General features: G+C 43.7%; 1 protein-coding gene across 1 annotated transcript; it reads left to right on the top strand.

The window, feature by feature from the left end:
- The first annotated feature begins 3,003 nt into the window (after positions 1-3,003).
- LOC115380934 (protein FAM160A1-like) lies at positions 3,004-22,827 on the top strand. Its single transcript, XM_030082248.1, has 18 exons — positions 3,004-3,139; positions 5,284-5,343; positions 5,731-5,977; positions 7,205-7,400; positions 7,471-7,692; positions 9,399-9,561; positions 9,764-9,875; positions 13,202-13,303; positions 13,453-13,509; positions 13,581-13,667; positions 14,798-14,965; positions 15,049-15,128; positions 16,264-16,436; positions 16,520-16,631; positions 16,927-18,209; positions 20,038-20,216; positions 20,332-20,452; positions 20,647-22,827. Exons 3-18 carry the CDS (start codon positions 5,873-5,875, stop codon positions 20,877-20,879), a joined length of 3,393 nt encoding a protein of 1,130 aa, XP_029938108.1. The 5' UTR covers positions 3,004-3,139; positions 5,284-5,343; positions 5,731-5,872; the 3' UTR covers positions 20,880-22,827.
- Positions 22,828-23,919: the final 1,092 nt, after the last annotated feature.

Here is a 23,919-nt window from a genome sequence, read left to right as displayed (position 1 = left end):
TCCTCCTCTTCCTCCTCTTCCTCCTCCCCCTCCTCTTCCTCCTCTTCTTCACGCGGAGCCGCACGCGCTCCGGCGGTGTGACGTCACGAGATGATTGAATATACAACTTTTAGTTCAGGCCATAAAAACAAACTTTAAAGGGAAACGACCGGAGACACGCCTCCGTGTTCTTTATGTTCTCCACTGATAAGAGATTACAGCAAACATGGAAAAAATGACAAAGTCGTGACAAATTTAACACAAAAAAACTAAAAACAAGATCAATTTCTAACTATTACAAACACGGAAATTACGAGAAGACACAAACTATTGTGTTAAACCATGAGAAACTCATATAAAACTGCAATCAACAACAAAAACTACTTTCAACAAGCTGAAAGTCAGACAACATTTTGGAAACTCATTTTAACACCAAACCAGATGAAACTAAAATCCCCAAAAAGTATTAAAATAAAAAAGCCCTCATGATTAATGTATTAATGGAGTGTAATCCAAACAAACAATGAAAAAAGGACTAAAGTTTAGGAGCACAGCCACATACAGACACCTGTAAAACTACTGTCAAATTTCTGAAAACAGAAAAAATACAATAAGGTTAATTTCAAACTACTGTGTTGCACAGATACTTTAATTATCACTACTGTCATGAAACAGCTACATTAACTGAACATCAGGTCACTGAGACACTTGTTCCTGAGACAAGTGCACCAAGTTTATAAGATGTTCTGCTAAAAGTGTAAACATACCCACATGTTCGGGAGATACCAACACTCACACACTAGTGTTCCAAACTTGATAAGGATGTCAGCTCTTGGCTGACAGCTGACATCAACACCAAACTGTCCAGTTGCAAGCAAAGTGCAACCTGTCTGTCAGGGCAGATCACGGGATAAAAGCTCTGTTTCCTGAACGATCAGGATCATTTCGGGGCGAAAACTGTGTTTTTCTCCCTGTAAGGTCCAGCGCTGAACATTACATCTGGAGATACTTTTGGCATTTTACATACCAAGTATAGAATCAAAGAACCGGGTGGAGCTCCAACAACTGCAAACCCACACATTTTAAAAACACAAAAACCACTGTGTTTAAAACTGCTAGAAACTAGGAACACTCAAATACCGCAAATAGAATTACTGCAAAGATACAAAAACTGCCACATACACTGGACACACGCAAACACCACTACAAACAAGCTTAAAGGTCTTACAAACACAAAGAAATTACAACACACACGCATAAGCACACATAAAATGACAACAAGCACTGAAAAACAAAGAAGCTCTATAATATCACACAAAAAATTACAGTGAGAACATTTGAAGTCAGCGCAAACAAAGAAAAGCTTCTACAGACACTCTTTCATACATTTTCTCCCTGTGAGGCAGGAAGCGTCTCAATGATTCTGCAAGAGCAAAAAAAAAAAAAAACTATAACAAAGTCTTACAGACAAAAATTCACATAATACATGTAAAATTATGACAAGAGTGTGAGAACGGCCTCTGGGAAGAAATCAAACTATCGTGGAACCAAGTTACTATAAAAAAAGCAAAAGAAGTAACACAGAGAAAACACAAACCATTCATGGAAATGCAGATAGAAATATTTTACATGCAAATTACAACAACACAGAGACCTTTGTGTGTGTGTGTTTGGGTTTTGTTTGTGTATGTGTGGATTCATACGGTGGCCACCGTAGATTCATGTGTATGTTTGGAGTGTTGAATATTTTGTGTACATGTTTGTGTGTGCATCTTTTTATTTCTTTATGAAAGTTTTGTGTCTTTCGTGTGCACAGTATCTGTGCATTTGTATGTGTGTGCATGCTTGTGTGTGTTTTGCGTCTGTGTTAATTGTGTTTGCACGTTCTGCGTTTTGGTTTGTTTGTGTCTGTGTAGTTTTTGTGTGTCTGTCCAGATTCTGTCACACTGATTCACTCTCAAGCAGTCTCTCAAGCACACCTTTCTCATCTCTTCTCTTCACAAAAGCTGAAAACACACACACACAGGTTGTGTCCTGTTCATCTTCCGGGTTCTCCTCCTCATATCTGGAGAAAAGCTGCGAACACTGCAGTCTCTCAGCTCGCTGAAGGAGAGCAGCTCCACTGGAACTTCCTGATGTTTCCTTTACTTCATTCACTCAGGTGGAGCTACCAAGGAACAAGTTACACTGAGTTCAACTGGAGAGCGTCCACCTTCCAACACCCACTGGTATGTGATGGCGCCACCTGCAGGTTACAAATAGATCTGCACATCCAGAATTTATTGAATCTCCAAAATAACAAATTTTTAAGACTTTTATCTCATCAGGTCTGTAGTTATTTTTTAAAGTTAAATATTGCAGTTCTGACGTTTGTCCGCCAGAGGGCAGCAATGACTTCTTTTTCTCTCAGGCAGAAGGACTTCTACATTTTTTCTAAATTCATTAATTTGTTTATTACTTTAATTACTATTTTAATCTAATTCATTCATATGATAATAATAAGAATTTTGTTTTTCTCTGGGGATCTCGTTTTCACTCCAGCGTTGTTGTGTCTGTTGTTCTACGTCCTGCGTTACCATGGTGATGAACAACGCTGCCGCCATTCATAAAACCACTGTGGCATTGTTCATCGTCATCATTAATATTATGGGATAAATATCATTTACATTCAATGTGATGTTTTTAGTTTTGACTTTAAAATAGTGATAAATAAATAATAAAAGCATTATGTACAATGAAACCTGTTCCTCTGTGTACTTTTAAATGTTTAAATATTTAAAGATTGAAAATATTGCATCCATCATAAAATGTCAAATCCAGCCAAGAAACAAACACATTCTAGTTTTCAGGGTAAAAATTAATATTAAGCTGGATAAGTGTTTCAAAACAACCGATAAATATGTACAAATAATAAAATCAGCAGTAGATATGATATTTATGTCAAGTCAAACATGTTTTAGTTCGCTGGGGGCGTGGCCTGGTGGCTCAGTGGGCGGGGCTTCGCTCCACCTCGAGCCCGGCGGCCGGATGATTGACAGCTGAGCGGCTTAAAGCCCGAGAGACGCAGCAGAAACAATCACAAACAGGAGGTTAACGCACATTTTCTACACTTTCCTTCACTTCCTGGAGTTAAAAACCGACAGAAGCGGAGACGGAGGAGGTAAGAGACGTCTGTCGGTCAGGGGAAAGTCAAATAATTGAGTTGTGAGGTTTTTAATTCTGAACACCGAGCTGTGTGAAGAGTCCGGTAGAAATAAACCAAAACAACACAACAGAAAGAAGACAAACAGGATGAGGAACCAACACACTGACTGATTTCAAGCTAAATAAATCAGGAAACAGCAGCTCCAATGTGACCGGTTAATTAATTAAATCACTTTTTTTTAATTGAAACTCTTCAGGGATAAAACTGTCAGCACAATGTAAATAATTAAACTTGTAAACAACGACAATAAAAAAAACCCATCGATTTTTTTATCAACAAATAATAATTACAAACGTAGTAATAACAACAATAGTGAAGAGTAATAATAATACATGATATAGATTAAAAGCAGGATTATTTTTCCAAAAACAAATCATCAATAGGGTAAAACGAACCTGTCTCACGACAATACATGATGAATAGGGGGGAAAAAAAATCTGTATATGAAACTATAAAATCAAAAATACAATGAAATGAAATGAAATGTAAATTGATAAATTCCAAAGACTACAAATTAAGTAACCACTTTAAGAAAATTAAGAAAAAAGTGTAATAAATATAAGATGAAACTTAATAAATCCATGAAGATAGTAGAATAGTCAAACCAGCATTGAGAACCATCATATTGAAAGATGTTTAAATAAGTGAATAAATCAACAAACTCAAAAATAAGATGAAAAGATCAATCAATATCAGGGGAAATAATCTGGATTAAGTATATCAAACATGAACCGTTTTGCAGAATAAAATAAATACGAATAAAACTTTCTGAATTCAATTCAACCACTTAAGCTTCCTTGTATTTCACATTTTACATTTCCACCAAACTTTTGCATAAAGTCATGAAAATGTTAAATGTCTTAGAATCTTCCTGTACTTGACAATATCTGATTCTTCGCTGTAATTGTCCAGTAAAAATGTGAAGAAATGTTTTTAATATTTAAAATGGATGAACTTCAAACATCAGCCACCTCACTGATCTTCTGAATTTGTGACGTGTGACGTCTGCTTTGACCTGGATGTTTGGTGACTGTCAGCTATAAACCCATCAATATGCAGAACAGCCCCGTTATTTTTCCCCTGATTTCATGGCGACAGAGTGTTTTAAAAAAATTGCGTCTTCAGTGGCTCCGAGCATTGTTGTGGTGTGAACAGAGCTCCAAAATGCAATGAAAGTTTTACATTTTCACTTGAAATCCTTCCCATTCAAATTGCCATTAAAAAAACATATTTTTTTACTCATAACCTTCTATTTTCTGGCGTCTTTGTTTCCGTATTTACTTTCTCCAGATGTCTCATTAGAGGAAAAAACCCAAACATCTGCATGTGACAGTGTGGACTCCACATGTCCAACTGCTGTTTCCCTTCCACTCTTAACAGCAATCAGCTAAATGGATCAGAAACATGGCCATGGCATAAAATCAGGTCAGAATAATAATAATAACAAAAAAAAAAAAAAAAAAAATGCTTGAGGTCAGTCTGTGTGTGTGTGTGTGTGTGTTTAATCCCTGGTTCGTGTGATGGCATGTGACTGTCTGACACTCCCAGGGTTTGCTGGATTGGGATTAAACATCCCCGTCTCATCTCCAGATTACGTCTCGTATTTTCCTCTCTCTCTAAGTGCACACATTCGTCCATCTATTACCGGGACGACGCTCCGTAGGAATCCAGCGCTCCCCCGGAAATCTGAACCCCCCCCCCAAACTGTTCTGAGCGCTGTGGAGCAGACTTCATGCTGCCCTGCAGAGCAAAATAAAAATAAAACCACCGGAAAACTCTACGCAGAGATGAAAACACTCGATAACGACGAGTTCTTTATCTGAAGAGGAAATCCTGCACACACACAGACACACACACACACACACACACACACACACACACACACACACACACACAAAGATTACAGGCCCAGATGGTGAAGGAAGGAAGGATTTGTTTATGTGTGTGTGTGTGTGTCAGAGGTTCAGGTACGCGATTCAGAAAATGTGCTTGTTTTAAACTTACCATCAGCATTTTAATCCCACCAGCCGTTATACATTCATATGGACAGATTGTTACTACGGCGACTGTCACCTCTAAGTCTCGACGTTGTGTTGCAGGTCCGGGGCCGGCGGCCGGCGGAGGCGGCCCGTCCATGACGCCTCGGCGGCGGCACAGAGGTAGGACCGCCGTCCCAGGGCTTCCTGGACTCTTGGACAGCTCTCTGGGAATTCCTGGCATTTCCCGGAACGCCCTGGGCGGGAGCCGGACGTGTCGTCGGCTTTCCTGCCCGCCGCTCGCGTCGCCTCGTTTCCTCTCCTGACCTCAGACAGACAGCTACAGATGTTCTCTCTCAGTAACAGCAGAATAAATTATGACACCACAAAAATAGATTCATCATTGTAAATCCACTGAAGGAGACGATGTTATTTTCTCTTTGAGTAACAGTTGTGTAAATGTTTCCTGTTCGGGTGCGAATGAGGTAAAACGGTTGGAGCTACTGGTGATGAGTTCTCAGAGGAACCGCCGTTAAACTTTTGCTCTGTCTTCCTGTCCGCCGTCTGCAGGGGAGCGGCCGCTCGGCGAGCCCAGGGACAGAGCCTGATCCTGGGCGGAGGGAGGCGGGTGGTGAACCCCCCCCACCCTCCACCGGTGCCCACGTCAGCCGGGACATGCTGTAGCCGCCCGGCGGCTCCGTCAAAAGTCACCATGATGGCCTCGGTGGTTCTCGGGGGCATCCGGAGGAAGTCTCTCACGTTGAGAGGCGTGGACCCGGAGACGTGTATGATCGTGTTCAAGAACCACTGGGCTCAGGTGAGCCCCACCACCCCCACCCACACACACCCCCACCCCCCTCCAATAAAGCCATCCACAGGCCCACTTCCCTTTCAGGATGCCGGCCCTTTATCTCCTCCGCCTCACTCTAAGCCGCTGCGCCGTGTCCTATTTTCCCTCATAATGGCTGGCCAACACAGTGTGCAATTGTGTGTGTGTGTTTTTGTGTGTGTGTGTGTGTCAGTGTGCATTACTGACCCAGACTTTGGCCCTTAAACACAAGATCCATTTAGTACAAATCGCTCTCTACTGCCGCCAAGAAATCCCACGCACACTCTGTCTGTGAGTGTGTGTGTGAGTGTGCGTACAAATGCAATTGGCACATTCGTGTATGTGTGTGTGTGTGTGTGTGTGTGAGAGATCCTTGTCTGAAGCAGCAGAGGTCAAAGGTTAACGCAAGTCCAGACAGTGATTGACTTTCTTCAGTTTTCTTCATCCCTCCGACAACAGTCTGTTATTCGCGGTATTTTAAATGTCTGGTAATTATATATCAGTCCTTGCTGATTCAAAGAAATACACACACAAAAAAATGATTTCACATCTTTTTGGAGCTCAAAACCAAATGGCATAAAGAAAGGATGAAAGAAATCAGTTATGTGAAAATACAAAAACTGGGTCTTTTCTCTTAGACTGTGCAGTCATCCAAAAAATCAACCAACCAACCAGCCAGCCAAACAGTTAAATGACGAACCAGTCAATCAGTCAATAAACCAACCTACCGATCGAGAAACCAACAAGTTTATCAACGATGGAGGTAACCAACCAACCAACCAACAAACAACAAATCAGTTAAATGACAAACCAACCAATGAACCAATCAATAAGTCAAACAGTTCTTCAATTATGGAGGCAACCAACCAACCAACCAACAGCTCAGGTTGTGATCATCATTGAGGTTGTTGGTGTTTTTATATCAATGTCTGTAAGTCTTGATTTATTCAGTTGATTTTCCTTTACTTGTAGCGTTTTTTTTTTTTTTTTTGGGGGGGGGGGGGCTCTGGTGGAACAGTCAGATCCAGGTTCAGTTCAGGAACTTGGGGTTCCTGTGGGAGTTGGTTTTTCTCGGGTACTTTTCCCGTCGTCTGAAAACATGTAAAAGCGGCGTAAGAAACATGTTTATCGATGTTCCTGCTGGGTCTTTGGATGATTGTTTAAAATTAGAATGAGTTTAAGCTCCGGGCGTCGTCGATGTTAACCTCCTCGCAGGTGGTGAAGATCCTGGAGAAACACGAGCCGGGTCGGGGCAGCTCTGGTGCCTTGAGCTTCCTCTCCGGTCACGGCGGCGGCAGTGGTGGCTCTGGATCGTTGCGTCTTGGTCCGATTCCGGCCGATGAGGCCAGCGCCGTGCAGAACTACGTGGAGCACATGCTCTTTTTACTGATGGAGGAGGAGGCGGGACAAGGTGGGAGTTTTGTTTGGGTCTTGTTGGTGTTTGGAGGTGCTGCAGGTGCTGACTGCCGGCCGTTCACCAGGTGGAGCGATGGGGCCCATCCTGGAGTTCGTGGTGTTGGAGGGCGTGATGGAGCGGCTCTTCCTGTGGAGCCTGAGGAGGCAGTTCACCGAGGACATGAAGCTGGAGCAGCTGCGGATGTACCAGATGCTCCTGGCTCAGGCCCGGCAGCCTCTGCTGCACCATAAACCCATCCTGCGGCCGCTCATGATGCTGCTCGCCTCCTGCGCCGGGGCGGCAACCGGTGAGTCGGCCACAAACCCGTCCCAGCAGAACACACAGAGTCTGATACAGTGGGGGACCATAATGGTGCGTTCACACCGGACGCGTCGCGGGCGTCGCCGACGCTTGGGACGCCTCGAAGCTGACGCTTGTGATGCTTCGAGCACGACGCTTGACACCAGGTGGTCACAAAGCTCACGACGCTTGCGACGCTCTTGACGCGCGTCAGTTTATTGGTGCGCGGGAGGCTGATTTCTGTTTCCAGCTATGGCGGATCGCATCAGGAGAGTGGCTTGGCTTTATTTGTTAAATAAAGCTGGACCGTGTTGTCATCGGAAAAGTCGCTATTGGCTGGTCTGCTCCTCTCTGCTCTGACTGCAGCAGGGGGCGCTGCGTTAGACTGACCGCTTGTGAGTGCTATGGGATGGGGGAGGGGCTCACGGCAGCACCCGCTGCTCATTGACGACAGCAGCAAAACGTCCTGTCACGTCCACGTCTCCAGAGCACCGGAGAAGGTCGCTAGATTTGTGGCTAGTTGCTTTTGACAAAAAAAAACAGTCGCCAAGAGGCTTTGGAAAGTCGCCAGATTTAGCGAGAAAGTCGTCAAGTTGGCAACACTGGCTGGCCCGCATCGGTGCTCGGATCACTCGTAGTGATCGTATCATCTCTGATTGGTTGACGCCCAGCAGCAGCACGTCGAAAGTTCAGTTTTCCCAACTCTCAAAAAGCCACGCTCACAACGCTCCTGACGTCGGGGACGCGCGTCATGGGCATCAGAAGCTCGAAACGCTCGAAATGCTTGAAAAGTCGACGCTCCTGACGCTCCTGACGCGCCGCCCCGCTGCCCGCTGCCCGCCGCTCCACAGCGCTCGTCCACCATAGACTTTGCATAGAAAAGCGCCGCTCACGACGCCCGCGACGCGTCTGGTGTGAACGCACCATAAGTCCGTGCACGATCAGGAGGTGTGATCAAACTGAGGCTGCACTCCGATATTATACTAACTGAACCAGGCAAATCTTAGTTCATACGAGGTCTCGGTGGTAGTTTGAAGAGCAATGAAGTCCAGATATCTCTGTCAGCTCAATCTACGTCCAGCTCCTCTGGTGGGACTCCAAATCTTTCCAAGACCAAACCAGAAATCTGATTTCCCAGAGGATCCCAGACCGACCCCAAGGCCTCCTCCCAGACCAAACCTTATCTCCCAGAGGGTCCTGGACAAGCCTTCTCCCAGTCTTCATAGACCAGGGAGTACCCTGATTAGATGCCCAAGCCATCACAAAGAGTGACGCCCCCCACCCAGCAGAGAAAACTACTTTCAGTCGCTTGTATCCGCAGTCTCATTCTTTGGGTCATGACCGAAGGAAGGTCAGCGAGGACGGGGATGGAGACCAACCCGTAAGCAGAGAGCTTAGCTTTCCAGCTCAGCTCCTCTTCACCACAACAGTCCAACACAGCAGAGGTTCTGGTAGTCTTTGACCCATAAAATAGAACCTTCTCCACGATTTATGACACCCAAATTGGGTCTCATCATCTTAATGGATCAGGATCTCCATCTTGCTGAGCTGGTAATCACTTTAAAAGACCACCTTGGAGTGCCGGAGCCGGTTTAGCTGTTTAATGACATCAAGGTGGTTTAATACGGTTAATCGCCATGCAGGTGTAACCAGTAAGATGTTGAACCGTTTACCTGGTTGGTGAGTCGTCCCCGTCCTCTCTCCCGCCCTCAGACAGCGGCGGCGTTGTGGAGGCGGAGCTGGTCCTCCTGCTGAACCAGCTCTGTGTGGCTCTGGTCAAAGACCCCTCGGTCCTGGAACTGTTCTTCCACACCAGCGAGGACCAAGGAGCCGCCAACTTTCTGCTCTTCTCTCTGCTCATCCCGTACACACACAGGTAGGTATGCACACACATCCACGTACGCAAGCAGAGGCATACACACAGGAACACACACGACAGTGCACAGTAGTCAGACAGTAAAACACCGTCCAAAAGCAGTGGTACACAGATGTACACAACAATTATGCGTGTGTGTATGTATGTGTGTGTGTGTGTGTGTGTGTGTGTGTGTGTGTGTGTGTGTGTGTGTGTGTCTCAGACAGGGTCTGGTGGGTCAACAGGCTCGGGATGCTCTGCTGCTCATCATGTCGCTGTCGGCCTCGGAGCCGCGAGTCGCTCAGCACATCGCCGAGAACACGTACTTCTGTCCTGTGAGTGACACACACACACACACACACACACACACACACACACACACCTACTGAGCACGTGCAGAACAACAGTGTACTGTCGTCGCAGAGCACATGACCAGGAGCAGAGTTCAAAGAAAGTTTTTTTGCCCTGTTTCCACAGAAAAATCACATTAGCTTCAAGAAAGGTTGTGATCTGGGCCAGTATCTGTTGGATGTTTTTTCCAGTTTTGACCGATAACGACATTCATCATTAACATTGTGGTTATGGCCGATAGACGACATATATAGAAATCAATACTGATATGAAAACAACTTTGCATGACCATTTTGTTATACTAAAAACCACGTAAACACAGAATACAAATAAGTGTTTCATTTATTTGTTTTTCAAAACTTCAAATACAAAATACAAAACAAATGCAGTTAAATAAAATCAGTTTTAGGTAATGTTAAAACTTTCAGCAAGAACCTCCCTGAAAGTCCAGTTTAACTTGAAAAGTTTTTAAGTAAAAAAAATCGCAAATCAAATACCTTGACAAGATTTTACCTAAATCAGTTTCAACTCAAGTCTGTGAAATATTCTAAATCTGTTAAAGTAAATACCCAAATACTGAAACCATGTTTCCAAAATGTTACCAAAACACCAGACTTAGTTGATTTTGCTAAGTGCAAACCAGTACAGCAAGAGTTGGGATGTGATAAAATAACTGCTGTTAAAACAATCTTTTCATTTAACAATGAAGCGTTCACTTGCCCTGGTTTTGCTGAGTTTTCTACATCCGTGAAGTCTTTCTGAATCACTTTGTCCCACACAGACCCTCATAATCTCATCTGAAGCGGGTTAATCTCCACATACCGTCAGGCATGAAGGGAAATGTTGAGATTATTCCTTGAGTATGTGAGGACTGAGAGAGTTTACGGGGTTTGTACCGTGTCTGAACAGGATGCTTGGATGGCCGACTTGTGACCCTTTTCAGATTTTAATGAATGAGGCGTGTTGGTTTTGGAGCGACGCTCCCCCATCTCCCTTCTGCACGGTAATCCCATTATCACGAGTTATGTAATGACCTAATGAGCTCAGCTGCGTCTTCAGAGTGGAAACTGGGGATGCATCCATACCAGCAAAGGACAGGTACTAACACATAGCTAACCTGTAGTTATTTAATTTCATTTATTTATTTTTACTTACCTATTCTTATTTTTTACTTTTTATTTATTAATTTTTCTTTTACTTAGATTTTTTTTGCCTTGATAATTTTTTGTAAATATATTCTGTCAATTTTTTTGTCATGTTTTTTTTTTTTTTACTTTTTCTTGGTTTATCTCTTCCTTTTTCATTCCGCTGGAAATATTTTCAATTGAAAAAATGCTCTAAAAATAGAAGTTCTCAAAGCAAAAGAGGCCCATTGTAATTAATACCCCTTATTTAGATTACAGATAATATCAAAACAAAAAAATATTAATTCACAGTTATGACAATTTATTCTTTAAAAATGCCCTCAGATGTTAACGTTTCTGCTTTAAAATACCTTAAAATAAATACAGCTTAAAAATAAATGTGAACTATGACTACATAGAGAAAGTTTTCCCTTAATTGATGTGTGAAGATGGATTAAAGTTTTCACCTAAACTGAGTTCATTACTTCAATTTCATCTCACATCTTGGTCTTGTCTTGAGTTAAAGTAAATTCATAACAGATTCAGGTGTAAAAATGATCGCTCGCTCTCAAACACTCACTTTTATGTTCACTTCGCTGTCAGCAGGCGGCCATGTTGAATCCATGGCTGCCAGTGACCGTCTGCTGTAGCGCAGAGGGCGAAGCCAATGTGGAAGGCAGCGAAGCACACGTGCAACCTGTGTGTGTGTGTGTGTGTGTGTGTATGTGTGTGTGTGTGTGTGTGTGTGTGTGTGTGTGTGTGCGCGCTAAGCCCGTGTGACCGCAGCCTCGACCTCAATCTTGGCGTGGAGAGCAGATTAGTAAATCAGAGCGAGGCAGAGGGATTAGCAGGTCTGCACATGATTGGACCTGGAGACTGCAGCTGTTTCCTCAACCGGCCAGTTTAACATCAACATGTAATTATTCTTCAACCCTGAAGTGCTGAAAACACACTGTCCAGTTATTTATATCGACTCGGTCTGATTAGGAGGAAAATACTACGATCAGTCGTATTACAAAGGAGGTTTTTATGCCAGACAAGAAAAAAAAAAATCATAATGCAAATGTGTACAACACAGGAGCTACACTGCTAAATGTGTGAGCTGTTTTCTTCTCTTCACATCTCTAGAAAAGCTGTAAAAAGCTTCAAGTGAAAATGGAAAACTGTCACTGGGCTTTGCACATGTTTATAAGACACAAGTGGCTGGCTGGCTGAAAATGGAACGGTAAAAGTGAAAAAACAAAAAAACGAAAAACAAACAGATGTGAGAAAAAAGATGCAACTTTTTGAAAATAGCTAGCGAGGTAGACATTTTTGAAAAGTGCTTTGGTTCCATGGAAACGGGGGAAATACAACTTAAAAAATGTTTTTAATCAGAAAATTGTTGAAGTCTTTTTTTTATTTAAAAAAGAATATGCAAAAAATAAAAAACACTAACTTTTTAAAAAGAGGTAGAAAGGTAGAAGTTTTTGAAAAGTCCTGAGTTTCAGTGGAAGGAAATACAACTCAAATGTTTAAAAGAATGATGATTTTGTTTTCTTTCAAAAGTTAATGTAAAAAAAAAAAATGACAATGGCTAACAAGATAGAAGTTTCTGAAATAAGTCCAACTTCCTTGAAAACAAAACACTCTGACTCCATTGCACATGGGGAAAATACAAGTTTTCTTCCGAAATTACTCTGAACACACTTGAGTATTCTTCTCGTGTGTGTGTGTGTGTGTGTGTGTGTGTGTGTGTGTGTGTGTGTGTGTGTGTGTGTGTGTGTGTGGTGTGTGTGTGTGTGTGTGTGTGTGTGGGGGGGGGGGGTTCATGACAGACTTCACTGAGCTCTGAAGCTGCCACAGGATCATGCGTTGTATCATCACAGTATCATCAGCGTAAAGTTTAAATTTCCCATCAGAGTTCTCATTGGTAAAATGGACAGAGCTGCTTTTTCATGTCAATCCACGTGACTGAAATGTCAATAAGATGATTTTAATATAGAGAATTTCTATTTATTGACTCATACGATGTCTAGACGCCGACACGTAGCACCATCTCTCCTCACTTCTCTTTGTTCTAAACTGAGTCGCTAACGATCTGCTCGGAGGTTGAATGTTGACATTTTGTCATGAGTGTGCTTATATGTGTTGACTTGTACAGAAAGTGTCAATCTGTGTGTGTGTGTGTGTGTGTGTCTTTAAAGGTGCTGGCCACAGGTCTGTCCGGTCTGTACTCGTCTCTTCCAGCCAGGCTGCAGGTTTACAGTGAGGACTGGCACTGTCTGGACCAGGCCGACTGGCAGCAGGTGCTGATCAATAACACTCATTACCGATTACTATTACTGAGGGAAATGATTTCTCTGCGTTTAGCTGCTGTCTGGTCCAGGGCCTTGTGACCCGCCCAGACCAGCAGTGTGTTGTCAGTGAAAATGACCGACTCTCACCTGGCCCACAGGTTCCGGCTCTCGTCCACTTCCTGCACTCGCTGGACTTCTGCAGCGCCGTGACGAAGGTGAAGCACAGCTCACACGCCTGCAGAGAGGAGAGGTAAACAGACGCTGACTCGCTCTCCGTCTCCCTCAGGTGGCTCATCCCTCCATCAGGACCCAGCTGCTGGGCTACATCTACAACGGCTTCCTGGTTCCCGTGCTGGCTCCGGCTCTGCACAAGGTATCAGTCCCACTCAGTCCCAACGGATATCTAAATCCAGAAAAGGTACCAGGAGAAAAACCCTGTCGGGTTCAGGAAGACCTCTGCAGAGACAGGGTTCTGTATCCGGATTTGAACCCCAGACCGATTAATGCAATTCAAGAACTGATAAGAGAACTACAGCAGATTCGAAAAGTAGAGCTTTTCGTTTAACCAGAGATATGAGGGGTTGAATTCAATTCAACATGTTTTTGGTTTCATTTCAGAAAAGTTTCAGGTTTCCATGGCAACGTTTTGAAAATGAGGTCCGTTTCTGTGGAGACAATAGAAACACTGACAGTGATGTAATTAGCATGTTGGGCCATGAGTCGGTGCTGTGGCACAATACACTACAAACATTAACAATGAACGCTTGATTTAGAAAGTCATTGTTTGCAACTACAAACCAATTTGTTGAAGAAAAATCACAAGAAACACACTGGTGAGGCGCCAAAATATTTAGTGGCACACATGAATAGCAGCAGCGTTTGATAAAAGTAGCGTTTTCCACCGTTTCTACAGAGAGAGAGAGAGAGTCCAAATGTTTTTGAAAAGTTGTGTTTTCTTTTGTTTCTGTGGAGACAGAGTCAGAGCATTTTCCAAAAGCTGCATTTTCCACCGTTTGAAAGGACACAAAAGTCTGAACGTTTTTGAAAAGTTGTTTTCTATAGTTTCTGCAGACACGGAGTTAGAATACTTTTGAAAAGTTGCATGTTCCTCTGTTCCCATGGATGTAGAGTCGAAATATTTACAAAAAATTGTGTCTTCCTCTGTTTCCACAGAGTCAGAATGTTTTTGAAAAGTTGTGTTGTCCCTTGTTCGCATAGAAATAGAGTCTGGGTGTTTTGGAAAAGTTGTGTTTTCCATCATTTCCATAGAGACGGTGTCAGAAGGTTTTCAAAAAATTGCACTTTCCTTTGTTTCCATGGAGACAGAATCAGAGCATTTTCAAAAGTTCCACCTTGGGAGCGGCTTTCAGAAAGTTGTTTTCAGTTGCTCCTTGCAACATTGTTGTGAAAACAGACACAACAAATGCTTTGAAAGTCTTTCCGTTTGAAAATGTGGCAGTGTTGTCGGAGCCATGAGCTTCCCGTCTGCTTACTCCCCTGCAGCTGACGGTGGAGGAGGTCATGACCACCACGGCCTACCTGGACCTGTTCCTGCGCTCCATCGCCGAGCCCGCCCTCCTCCAGACCTTCCTGTCCTTCATCCTGCTGCACACGCACGACAACGTGCACATCCTGGACACACTGGTCAGCAGGGTCAACACGCCGTTCCAGGTATCGCCCCCGGAGCCCTCAGAGACCGTTTTCTCACATCGTCACCCGAAACAAACGAGGTGTATGTCTGTTTTCTCCGTCAGCTGGGGACGGTGTCGCTGGCGCTCTTCAGGACTCTGATTGGTCTATTCTGTGAGGATGTGATGCTGCAGCTGGTGTTCAGGTGAGTCACAGAGACGCCTCAATAAATATCATTCATATAGACATTATGCAGGTTATCTGGAAGAAGTTTCTATTATTTATCACAAATCATACTGGCGATGCAATAATCAGAATTATCGCATGTTGCATGTTCACCTGATCTCTTGGTATTACTTCAAACAGCTCAGATAAAAAAAAATGTATATTGATTTAAATTGGAGGGATGAAGTGAATCCTTTCCATTGGAATCAGGTTTGTTCTGCCCTCACAATAGTCAAAGCCCTCTGTGATGTGTACAGTACAACATTTTAATATCTAAGAACATACTCTGTATTTTTATCATGATATTCAGAACACAGATAATTATTCTTTGAACATACTTGGATGTCATAATTGTTGTGTTATTTGGTACCATAATAAATAGAATGCACATTTGTTTTATTGGGAAAATATATTTGTCTCTTTACTTTTTGATGTATCACCTGAAGAATATCCAGAAATTTAGATTTGGTTTTGATGGATCTTAGCTGCAGTCACCTCCAGGCCACAGGCCAGCAGTAACATAAATCCACTCTAAATCTGCTCCTGATAAGATCCTGTTCAATGAGTGACATGACTGTATTTCCCTTTTTGTCCCTGCTGTATAGCGCATCATCTGTCATCCGCCTGCTGACTGGCTGCCACAAGCTAATAAATAAAACATTGAGAAGTTCTAACAAATTCAAATTTGAATACATTTTCTCCTTTAAATAAGGAAGGACAACATTGATTTAGAACTTAGCAGAACAAATCAAAACCACCACAGCATTAAATTGTCATTTTAAGTGCTGTCCTTGGTGCTGAAGATGCGCTGAAGGCGCTGCAGCCCCAGCAGCAACTCCATCCTCTGCTGGTTTTTTAAAAACATAATAAATTGCCTTTTTTATGCCAGTGGATGAGTGACACTGTGTACAAACAACAGTATTCACAGGGGAGTTGTGCATGCATTTGCTTTTGACTGGGACGCCACATCGGCAAAGGCCAGCTCTGCTTGTGTGTTGTCTTGCAGACGTAATCCTCACTGCGTCCTCTTCGACTTCCCAATGTATGTGTGTGTCAAATCCTGTTCTTCTACATGCAGACCTCTCTCAGACCTTTCCCCTCTGTGGTGTCCTCAGGTACTTGATCCCCTGCAGCCACCTGAGCAGGACGCAGAGCTGCTCCCTGAAGCAGAGGGACTGTTACTCCTCCAGCGCCGCCTCCTTCCTGCTCCTCTTGCCCTCCTGGTGTCCCGTTTACCTCCACAACACCAGCACCCGCTCGGAGCACATCCACTGGCCCAAAGGGGCAGGTCAGTACAGCGAACTCGGACATCGTAGGGGAGAGTAGCTTCAACACTGACCGGCTCTGACTGGAACCCTGTTTATGTGTCAGATCTGTCGGTGTCGGACAGCGTCGGTTACTGTCGAGGCTCGGACTTTCTGATGGACGTAAACTACCTCCAGTACCTTTGGGACGCTCGCCAAGCTATATCCACTTCACACAGGTCAGTGTGGATTCAGTGTGTTGACTGTTTCAAGATATTATTGGAATGACTGTTGCACATCTGTTTCCTGATGAGAGTCACTACTAGGGATGCAACTATACCACTTGTTTAAAGGACATGAACAAGTATGAGTACTAATGTTTAGGCACTTTATGATACTGATTACAATAATATATCAGCATGTAGCTAAAGGTTAGAACTCGTACTTGTCCTTTATGAAGTAGTACTAGTGCATATCTAATGGAGAAGACGTGTGACATATGTTGAGTTCTGGTATGTCTGGTTTTCTCCGCAGGGCTTGTAGCCTTTGGTCGGCTCCGTATGACGGGATCAACCCTTCGCCTCAAGAGTACCGGTCCGACACGCCAGGATACGGCGTAGAAGACGAGGATGAGCTCCCCCGCCGGGCCAAAAGCGATTCCATCTGCTCCTCGGTCATCTCTCCTCTTCCCCCCGCCGTCTCCCCTGCGCCGTCCTCCACAGATACCGTTTCCACGGGAAACCTCACCGGCAGAGCTTCCTCGGCTCTGGAGCTGGAGTGGGATGACATTTTTGGAGATGAGGATCAGTCTTCATCGCCGGCACTAAACGTTGTTTTACCAAACGGCGGAGTGATTATGGAAGTGGACAGGTGTGGTTTTTCTCCAGTGCCTCCCCAACACCTCCAGGAAATGCGACGCAGTGCGATCAAGCTCGTGCACGGGGCTTACGTGGAAGAGTCTGAGTTTCAGGACGATGTCCTGGTCTACGATCTTGTAGCCCAAAAAGACACAAAGGCGGTCATGCTGGAGAGGCTCATGGCAGCAAATCGCCGATGTCACGGAAGCTTCTCAAAGGCTCAGCGATTGGCAACAACAGGGAAGACGGTGATAGACACAGTGAACAGCATTATGTCAACGAGGAGAAGGAGCGACGACGGAGGAAAAGAGGATCGAAGGAACGTTGATGAGCATGTGAAGGAGAAGAGGGTGGAGGATTTAGGAAAGGGGGAAGGAGAAGTTTTAGTACAGACAACTATCATTGAGGGCGAGCTCCTTGTTAATGGGATTCATGTAAAGAATCATGTCATCGACGAATGTGACGACCCTCATGAAGACAAACGCTCATGCAAACCAAATGGCACCTGGAATGATTTCACGCTTTGTAACAACCATATTAACACAACCCACCAGCAGCATGCACATCACAGCACACAACCACCCGACGTCGCCAATGCTGTACCGAACGGCCATCAGGAATCTGAGCTGCAACACCTTTCCAAGTGTCCAACTCAAAGAGACTACAAAGCAGTGGCCAACAACAGCAACGGCTTCATGTCCCAATATTACGAGCTCATGCTCTCTTTGGGGGTGGAGCCAGACTGCGATGAGTTTGGAGAGGAGATTGGGATGTTCAGGAGGCGCGTGCGAGCGCTGAGGCAGAAACTAGAGGAGGAAGAAGAGGGGCTGAGAGCTGAGTTTCTTTACGGCACCTCATGGGACGAAGGAGAGGATGAAGAGGAGGAGGATGGCGAGGAGGAAGAAGTGAGAAAAAGCACTACGAAGAAAGACAGCAGGAAACATGGAGTTCCATTCACAGGTTTGTGTTTCTTTTGTGTTGCGAATGCAGCTTCTGCTGACTGAGGGCCTGTTTCCATGGCAACAGCTTCAAATGAAAACTGAAAACTTTTGTTGAGTTTTGGGGGTCCTAATTCGACTAGACAAAACCTATTTCTGGAAATGCTCTGGGTCCATCTCCTGGTAGACATCAGAAATGCTGCTGCTGCACATGCACGGTCACAAATCATACAAATGTCCATAATAATAATAATACATTTTATTTATAATGCACTTTACATTTCAATGAAATCTCAAAGTGCTACAACAGTACCAGAGTTAAAACAACAACAACAAATAACAGAGTTTAAACTGCAATACACAAATCAAAACATCAAAACAATGTCGTTGAAGGACTTCTAATAGGTCTTTTTAAATAGGAAGGTCTTAGGGCCTTTTTTTTAAAGACCTCCACACTTTGTGGAGCCGTCAGGGTCTCTGGGAGGGCATTCCAGAGCCGAGGGGCAACTGCCTGAAAGGCCCTGTCTCCCATGGTGGAGAGTTTAGTCCTTGGTTGGTGAAGGCAGTAGGTGGAGGAGGAGGAGCGCAGGCTTCGCGTGGTGGTGTGGATGGTGAGTAATTCGCTGAGGTAGTCAGGGGCAGTTCCATGGATGCACTGATGGGTGAGGAGGCAGAGTTTATATTGTATTCTGTACTGTATGGGTAACCAGTGAAGGGATTTGAGGACAGGAGTGATGTGATCGTATTTGCGCCTCCTCGTCAGGATCCGGGCAGCACAGTTCTGAATGTACTGGAGTTTTTGGAGGCTCTTGCCTGGGATCCCGATGGCATTGCAGTAGTCCAACCTGGAGGAGACAAAGGCATGGACCAACCTCTCAGCATCCGGTTTGGAGAGGGAGGGACGGAGTTTGGAGATGTTTTTGAGATGGAAGAAAGAGACCTTGCAGAGGTGGCAGATGTGGGTGTCAAATGAAAGATGAGAGTCCAATCTAATTCCTAGGTTTGTAACAGAGGTAGACAGGGGAATGTTGTGATCCAAAATGGGGATGCTGTTGAGGGAGAGAGACTGGGTCTGATGTGGAGTGCCTATTATGATGGCTTCAGTTTTATTGCTGTTGAGTTGGAGAAAGTTGGTTGCCATCCATGCCTTGATCTCCTCCAGGCAGGCTTGGAGTGTGGAGTCCATTTTCATATAAAACTGTGTGTCATCGGCGTAACAGTGGAAGGAAACCTTGTGTTTACTCAATATCTGACCTAGGGGGAGCATGTAGATGGTGAACAGGGTTGGTACAAGGACAGACCCTTGTGGTACTCCACAGGTGACGGTGTGCGGTGATGATGTTTATGATCCATGCACTCCCACGGTTAGTTTATGAAGTAGCAGCAAGGAGCAAGACGTCTGCAGCATGTGTGTGTGGTTTCATGACTGAAACAAACAGCATCAGCCACTCGTGGCCAAAAATGCTAACTACATTATTTTTAGTATTTGTGCCATTTCTGTTTTCTGAAATAAAAACAAAAACCGATGCTTTTACACTTGAAATGTTCTGTAAAATGATTTGGATATGATCCCTTACTGTTCAAGCATGTCAGCGTGATTACAAATCTAAGATCGATGCCAGCAGTTCTTGCTAAGCCAATGATGCCAGTGTTTGAAACAACTGGGATGAATGAAAGCACAATAACTTTCAGGAAAAGCTTCACAGATAAAGCTGTGCAACTGAGTTGATCAGGAAATGGAGGAAGTGGTTCATGCTTGTGGTCCAAAACAAAACAAGTGGGATCAGCTTGATGAGCAGAACCAAGCAGCTCAATGCTGAAGTCATCTTGACTCCTTATGATTCCTGCAGGTCCGTTCATCAGCGTCCTGCTGTCCAGGCTGGAGAACCTCCTGGAAAACTCCATCGCTGTCAATCTGCTGGTGACGGGAATCCTAGCCCAGCTGGCGTCGTACCCGCAACCTCTCCTGAGGTCCTTCCTGCTCTGCACTGATGCACATAACCAGCCCAACGTACGCACGCTTTACCAGGTGACGTTCACGGTGCAACTCCAACATGAGCTGGCTCCGAGTACAGCAAATCAGCTCCTTTCTCTCAGTGTTCCACTCATCGTGCGCTTATGTCCATTTCCACGTGTTGGTGCAGGTGTTGGTGACGGTGCACGCTCAGATCGAGCGCTACGTGGCTGCCAGACCAGACTACCCGGCCCTGGTCACGCAGGCCTGGAGGTTCTTGCTGGCCAAAGACCAAGACGGCAAGTTTCGAGGTAAATGAGCGAAAACACATCCTCACAAACCTCTCTGATCAAACTGTGCCATAAAACCATGATGCTGAATCCTTGTAATCAGGTTTATTTCATCGTTTCCTGTATTCATTCACTCATCTTCTCTACATTAAAGACTAGTTTTCACTTGAAACATTGTCGTGTAAACGGTGTCTGTCTCTGCTTCCCGTCCTCAGAGTGCCTGCAGTCTCAGGGCGGCGACGTCCTCCTGGACCCGGCGCTTCCCAACGGCTCGGTGAGGAACGCCCTGCCCCTCCCCCCCCTCAGCGTCCTCCCGCCCTGCCCGCCGATCCCCCCGCAGGCCAAGAGCCGCGTCTTCGCCATCGTCCTGTTCGCCGAGTTCCTGAAGGAGCTGGCGGCCATCGCCCAGGAGCACAGCATCGCCCTGGAGCCGCTCCCAAACACGTAGCGCTCGTTCAAACTCCTCAGTGCACGTGATGCAGCTGCGGCGATTTCCCGTGTACGTTTGTAAAGATGTCTATACTCCTGTCAGCACTTGAAAACCTACTTTGAACAATATTTATAAAGTGAGATTATTTTGAAGATGAATCAATTCTGTGGGATGCAATATTTCTCTTCAATCTGCACGTGCATTCGTTAAGCCCCGCCCCCTCTTAGTTACTGTTGCTAACTGTAAACAACCATTGGAGCTGTTTGACCATTTTTGCATCTTAAATCTGATGCTACGATGGTTCTCTATGGGGTTTTACATTGACGATGTCCGGGTCAGTTGGTGGTTAAATGCTAATTGCTTCATTTGCATTTGGGGGCGGGGCTAAGCCAGAGGTCAGTTGTTTAAATTGCAGGATAAAGAGATTTTGATGCTGGAAAAAAAAATGTGAGGAACCTTAAAAGCACTCAAGTGACTTTAGTGGACATCTCTAGCTAAACAGGAAGTGGTTCAAACTCTGGGTTTTTGGTTCTTTCTTTGCATCATTTGCATGTTTTACTGTGGAGGAGTTATTACAAATCATACATTGGAGATGGGAGGAGCTAGAATAACTGTTTGTGAAGGAAAGAATGCTGACGGCGACAATCGAGATTGTCTTGTTTCTTCTGAAACTGAAATTGGGAATCCTCCCCAATTTCAGTTTCTAAAGAAACCGACCATCTCAATTAATTGAGCTAACAAATCTCATTCAATTCCCCTGGGTGAATCTGGATGTGTTGCAAAGCACTATGGGATTGATCCACAGACTGAATGGGATGATTTTCTTGGTGTTTATAAACCTAATGTGTTATTTTCCTTTTTGTTTTTTTTCTAAATCTCAATGCACTTAATTTATCATTTGATGATGTCGTGTCAAAAAAACAGTTCTGGAGAAATGTTAAGATTTTATGATTCAGACTGGGAGTGCTAAAAAGAGACATTGCATAAAATTGCGTTCCTTGTTGATTTGTTTTGCACACTGAAAAATATGCGTCTTATTTTAAGCTTTGTTTTTGAGAATTTTGAGCCAAATCTGATGAAGTTTATTAGCAGAAAATACAGAAAAAAAGGTGATGAAGTTTATGGACCCATTTACACAACAACTCAAGTGAAAATTCATCGTTTCAGGTGTTTCAGAAAAGTTTCACATTTACACAGCAGTGTTTTGAAATCAATGTCTGTTTCCACGGCAACGGCAGAAACACTGAAAACAATGTAGTTAGCATGATTGGCCAATTGTTGGTGCTGTTGATTGATTTGTAATGAAACCACACACACACACACATGCACACGCACACACACACACACACAGCGGAGAACAATACACTCCAACCATTAACAATGGGAGCATTTCAACAGCAACATTTTAAAAAAGTTACATTTTTCCTAATTGCCAAGCAGTCTGAGCGTTTTCGAATGGCTCTACCTTCGAAGCAGTTTAAAAAAAAAAAACCAGCAGCCCAACACAACTTTCATTTTCACTTGAAAATGTGTAAATGGATCCTAAAATGTCATTTTTTACATTTCTGCACCTCTGTGATCAGTGTTGATTTTTGTTTTTTTTAATCTGCACACAGACTGAAGACAAAGCCTTATTTTAGTGCAAAAATGTGGGTTTTCTTCTTCTACGCAAAGAATTTGATGAATTTTATTTTCTCTTTCTAAATTTCTGTCACTTGTGTGACTGTTGATGTGAAATGCTGAATTTTAAGTCGACGTGTGTTTGGTCCACGAGGTACTGCAGATCTGCCTGACCTGAACCTTCATAGATGTGTTGAACATAACAAGCCGGACAAATCTTGACATTCATGTCCTGACATGAACTCAGAATCATGAACACATTCGTTTTTCATTCTCAGAAACATGCACACACACCTGTTTCATTTCTTCCCAATGTAAAAGCCAATAAACTGATCCGATCATCAGACCCACTGTATTTGTAATCGCTTCCTCTTTCCTTCTTTCCTTGAAAATAAGTGATTAAAAAAGCCAGACTGGAATTTGCCAAATTACATGTTGACAAGCCTCAAATCTTCTGGGGGAATGTAACAGAATGGACAGACCAGATAAACCTGGAACTTCTTGGCAAGGCACATCAACTCAATGTTCACAGATGCAAAAATAAAGCAGGCCAAGAAAAGAAGACTGGCTCTACGGGGAAACATGGAAGAGGCTCTGTCATGTTCTGGGATCTGGTACAGTGTCTTCAATCTGTTCAGGGGACAATGAAATCTAAAGACAATCCAGATATTCCAGAGAGAAATGTCCCGCCCAGTGTCACAGGCAGTGTGGGGCAAAATTTAATTAATTAAAGTTACTTCTACGTAACTTAGTTAACTAGCTACGTCTAGACATCATAGGAACGCCGTCGCAGCGACGGGGGAGCATACTGAGGCCTTTACAGTATTCTAAAAATAACTAATTACTTGGCAAAGTAATTATTGCGTTACTTAAAAAAATGTTTGAAATATGTTAAAGAATTTAGATCTCCTCTTAATTGAACTTTGAGATGCATGTTCAGTTAGTCATTATAAAGCTGAATATGATTATTAAATAAATGGACACTTGACAGAATACAGGAAACGCTGCATTAATCTAAATTATACAAAATTACTGTGTGATAAATAAAATTTCATTTGTACCGGCGATGCATTTCTACTTTTCTAAAAGAATAAAACACAACAGATGTTTGTCAGTAGACGTCCGTTCTTCCATTTAAAAGCTGCCTTTGAATGATCAGGGCTCTGTGGACAGGGAAGTTGGCAACAATGTATCTGTTTTAAATGACGTCATCATCTAATTTGACCAAAATATGCAAATGAACAACTATGCTAATTAGATGACGTCATTGAGAACTTTCCTGGCTGAGGAATTGGCAACAATGTATCTGTTTTAAAACTTTTTTTTTTCACAAAACACAATAAAAGTGCATTACATTAAATTTCATTATTAAGCATTTAATGTAAATATTACCATTATTTCAAATTACACACTTTCATTTAAGTTATTATTAACCCCT

The sequence above is a fragment of the Salarias fasciatus genome, chromosome 3 (assembly GCF_902148845.1).
Source record: "Salarias fasciatus chromosome 3, fSalaFa1.1, whole genome shotgun sequence".
NCBI classification, from domain to species: Eukaryota; Metazoa; Chordata; class Actinopteri; order Blenniiformes; family Blenniidae; genus Salarias; species Salarias fasciatus.
Note: the sequence above shows the minus strand (reverse complement) of the source record. Positions and strands in the feature narration are given on the sequence as shown.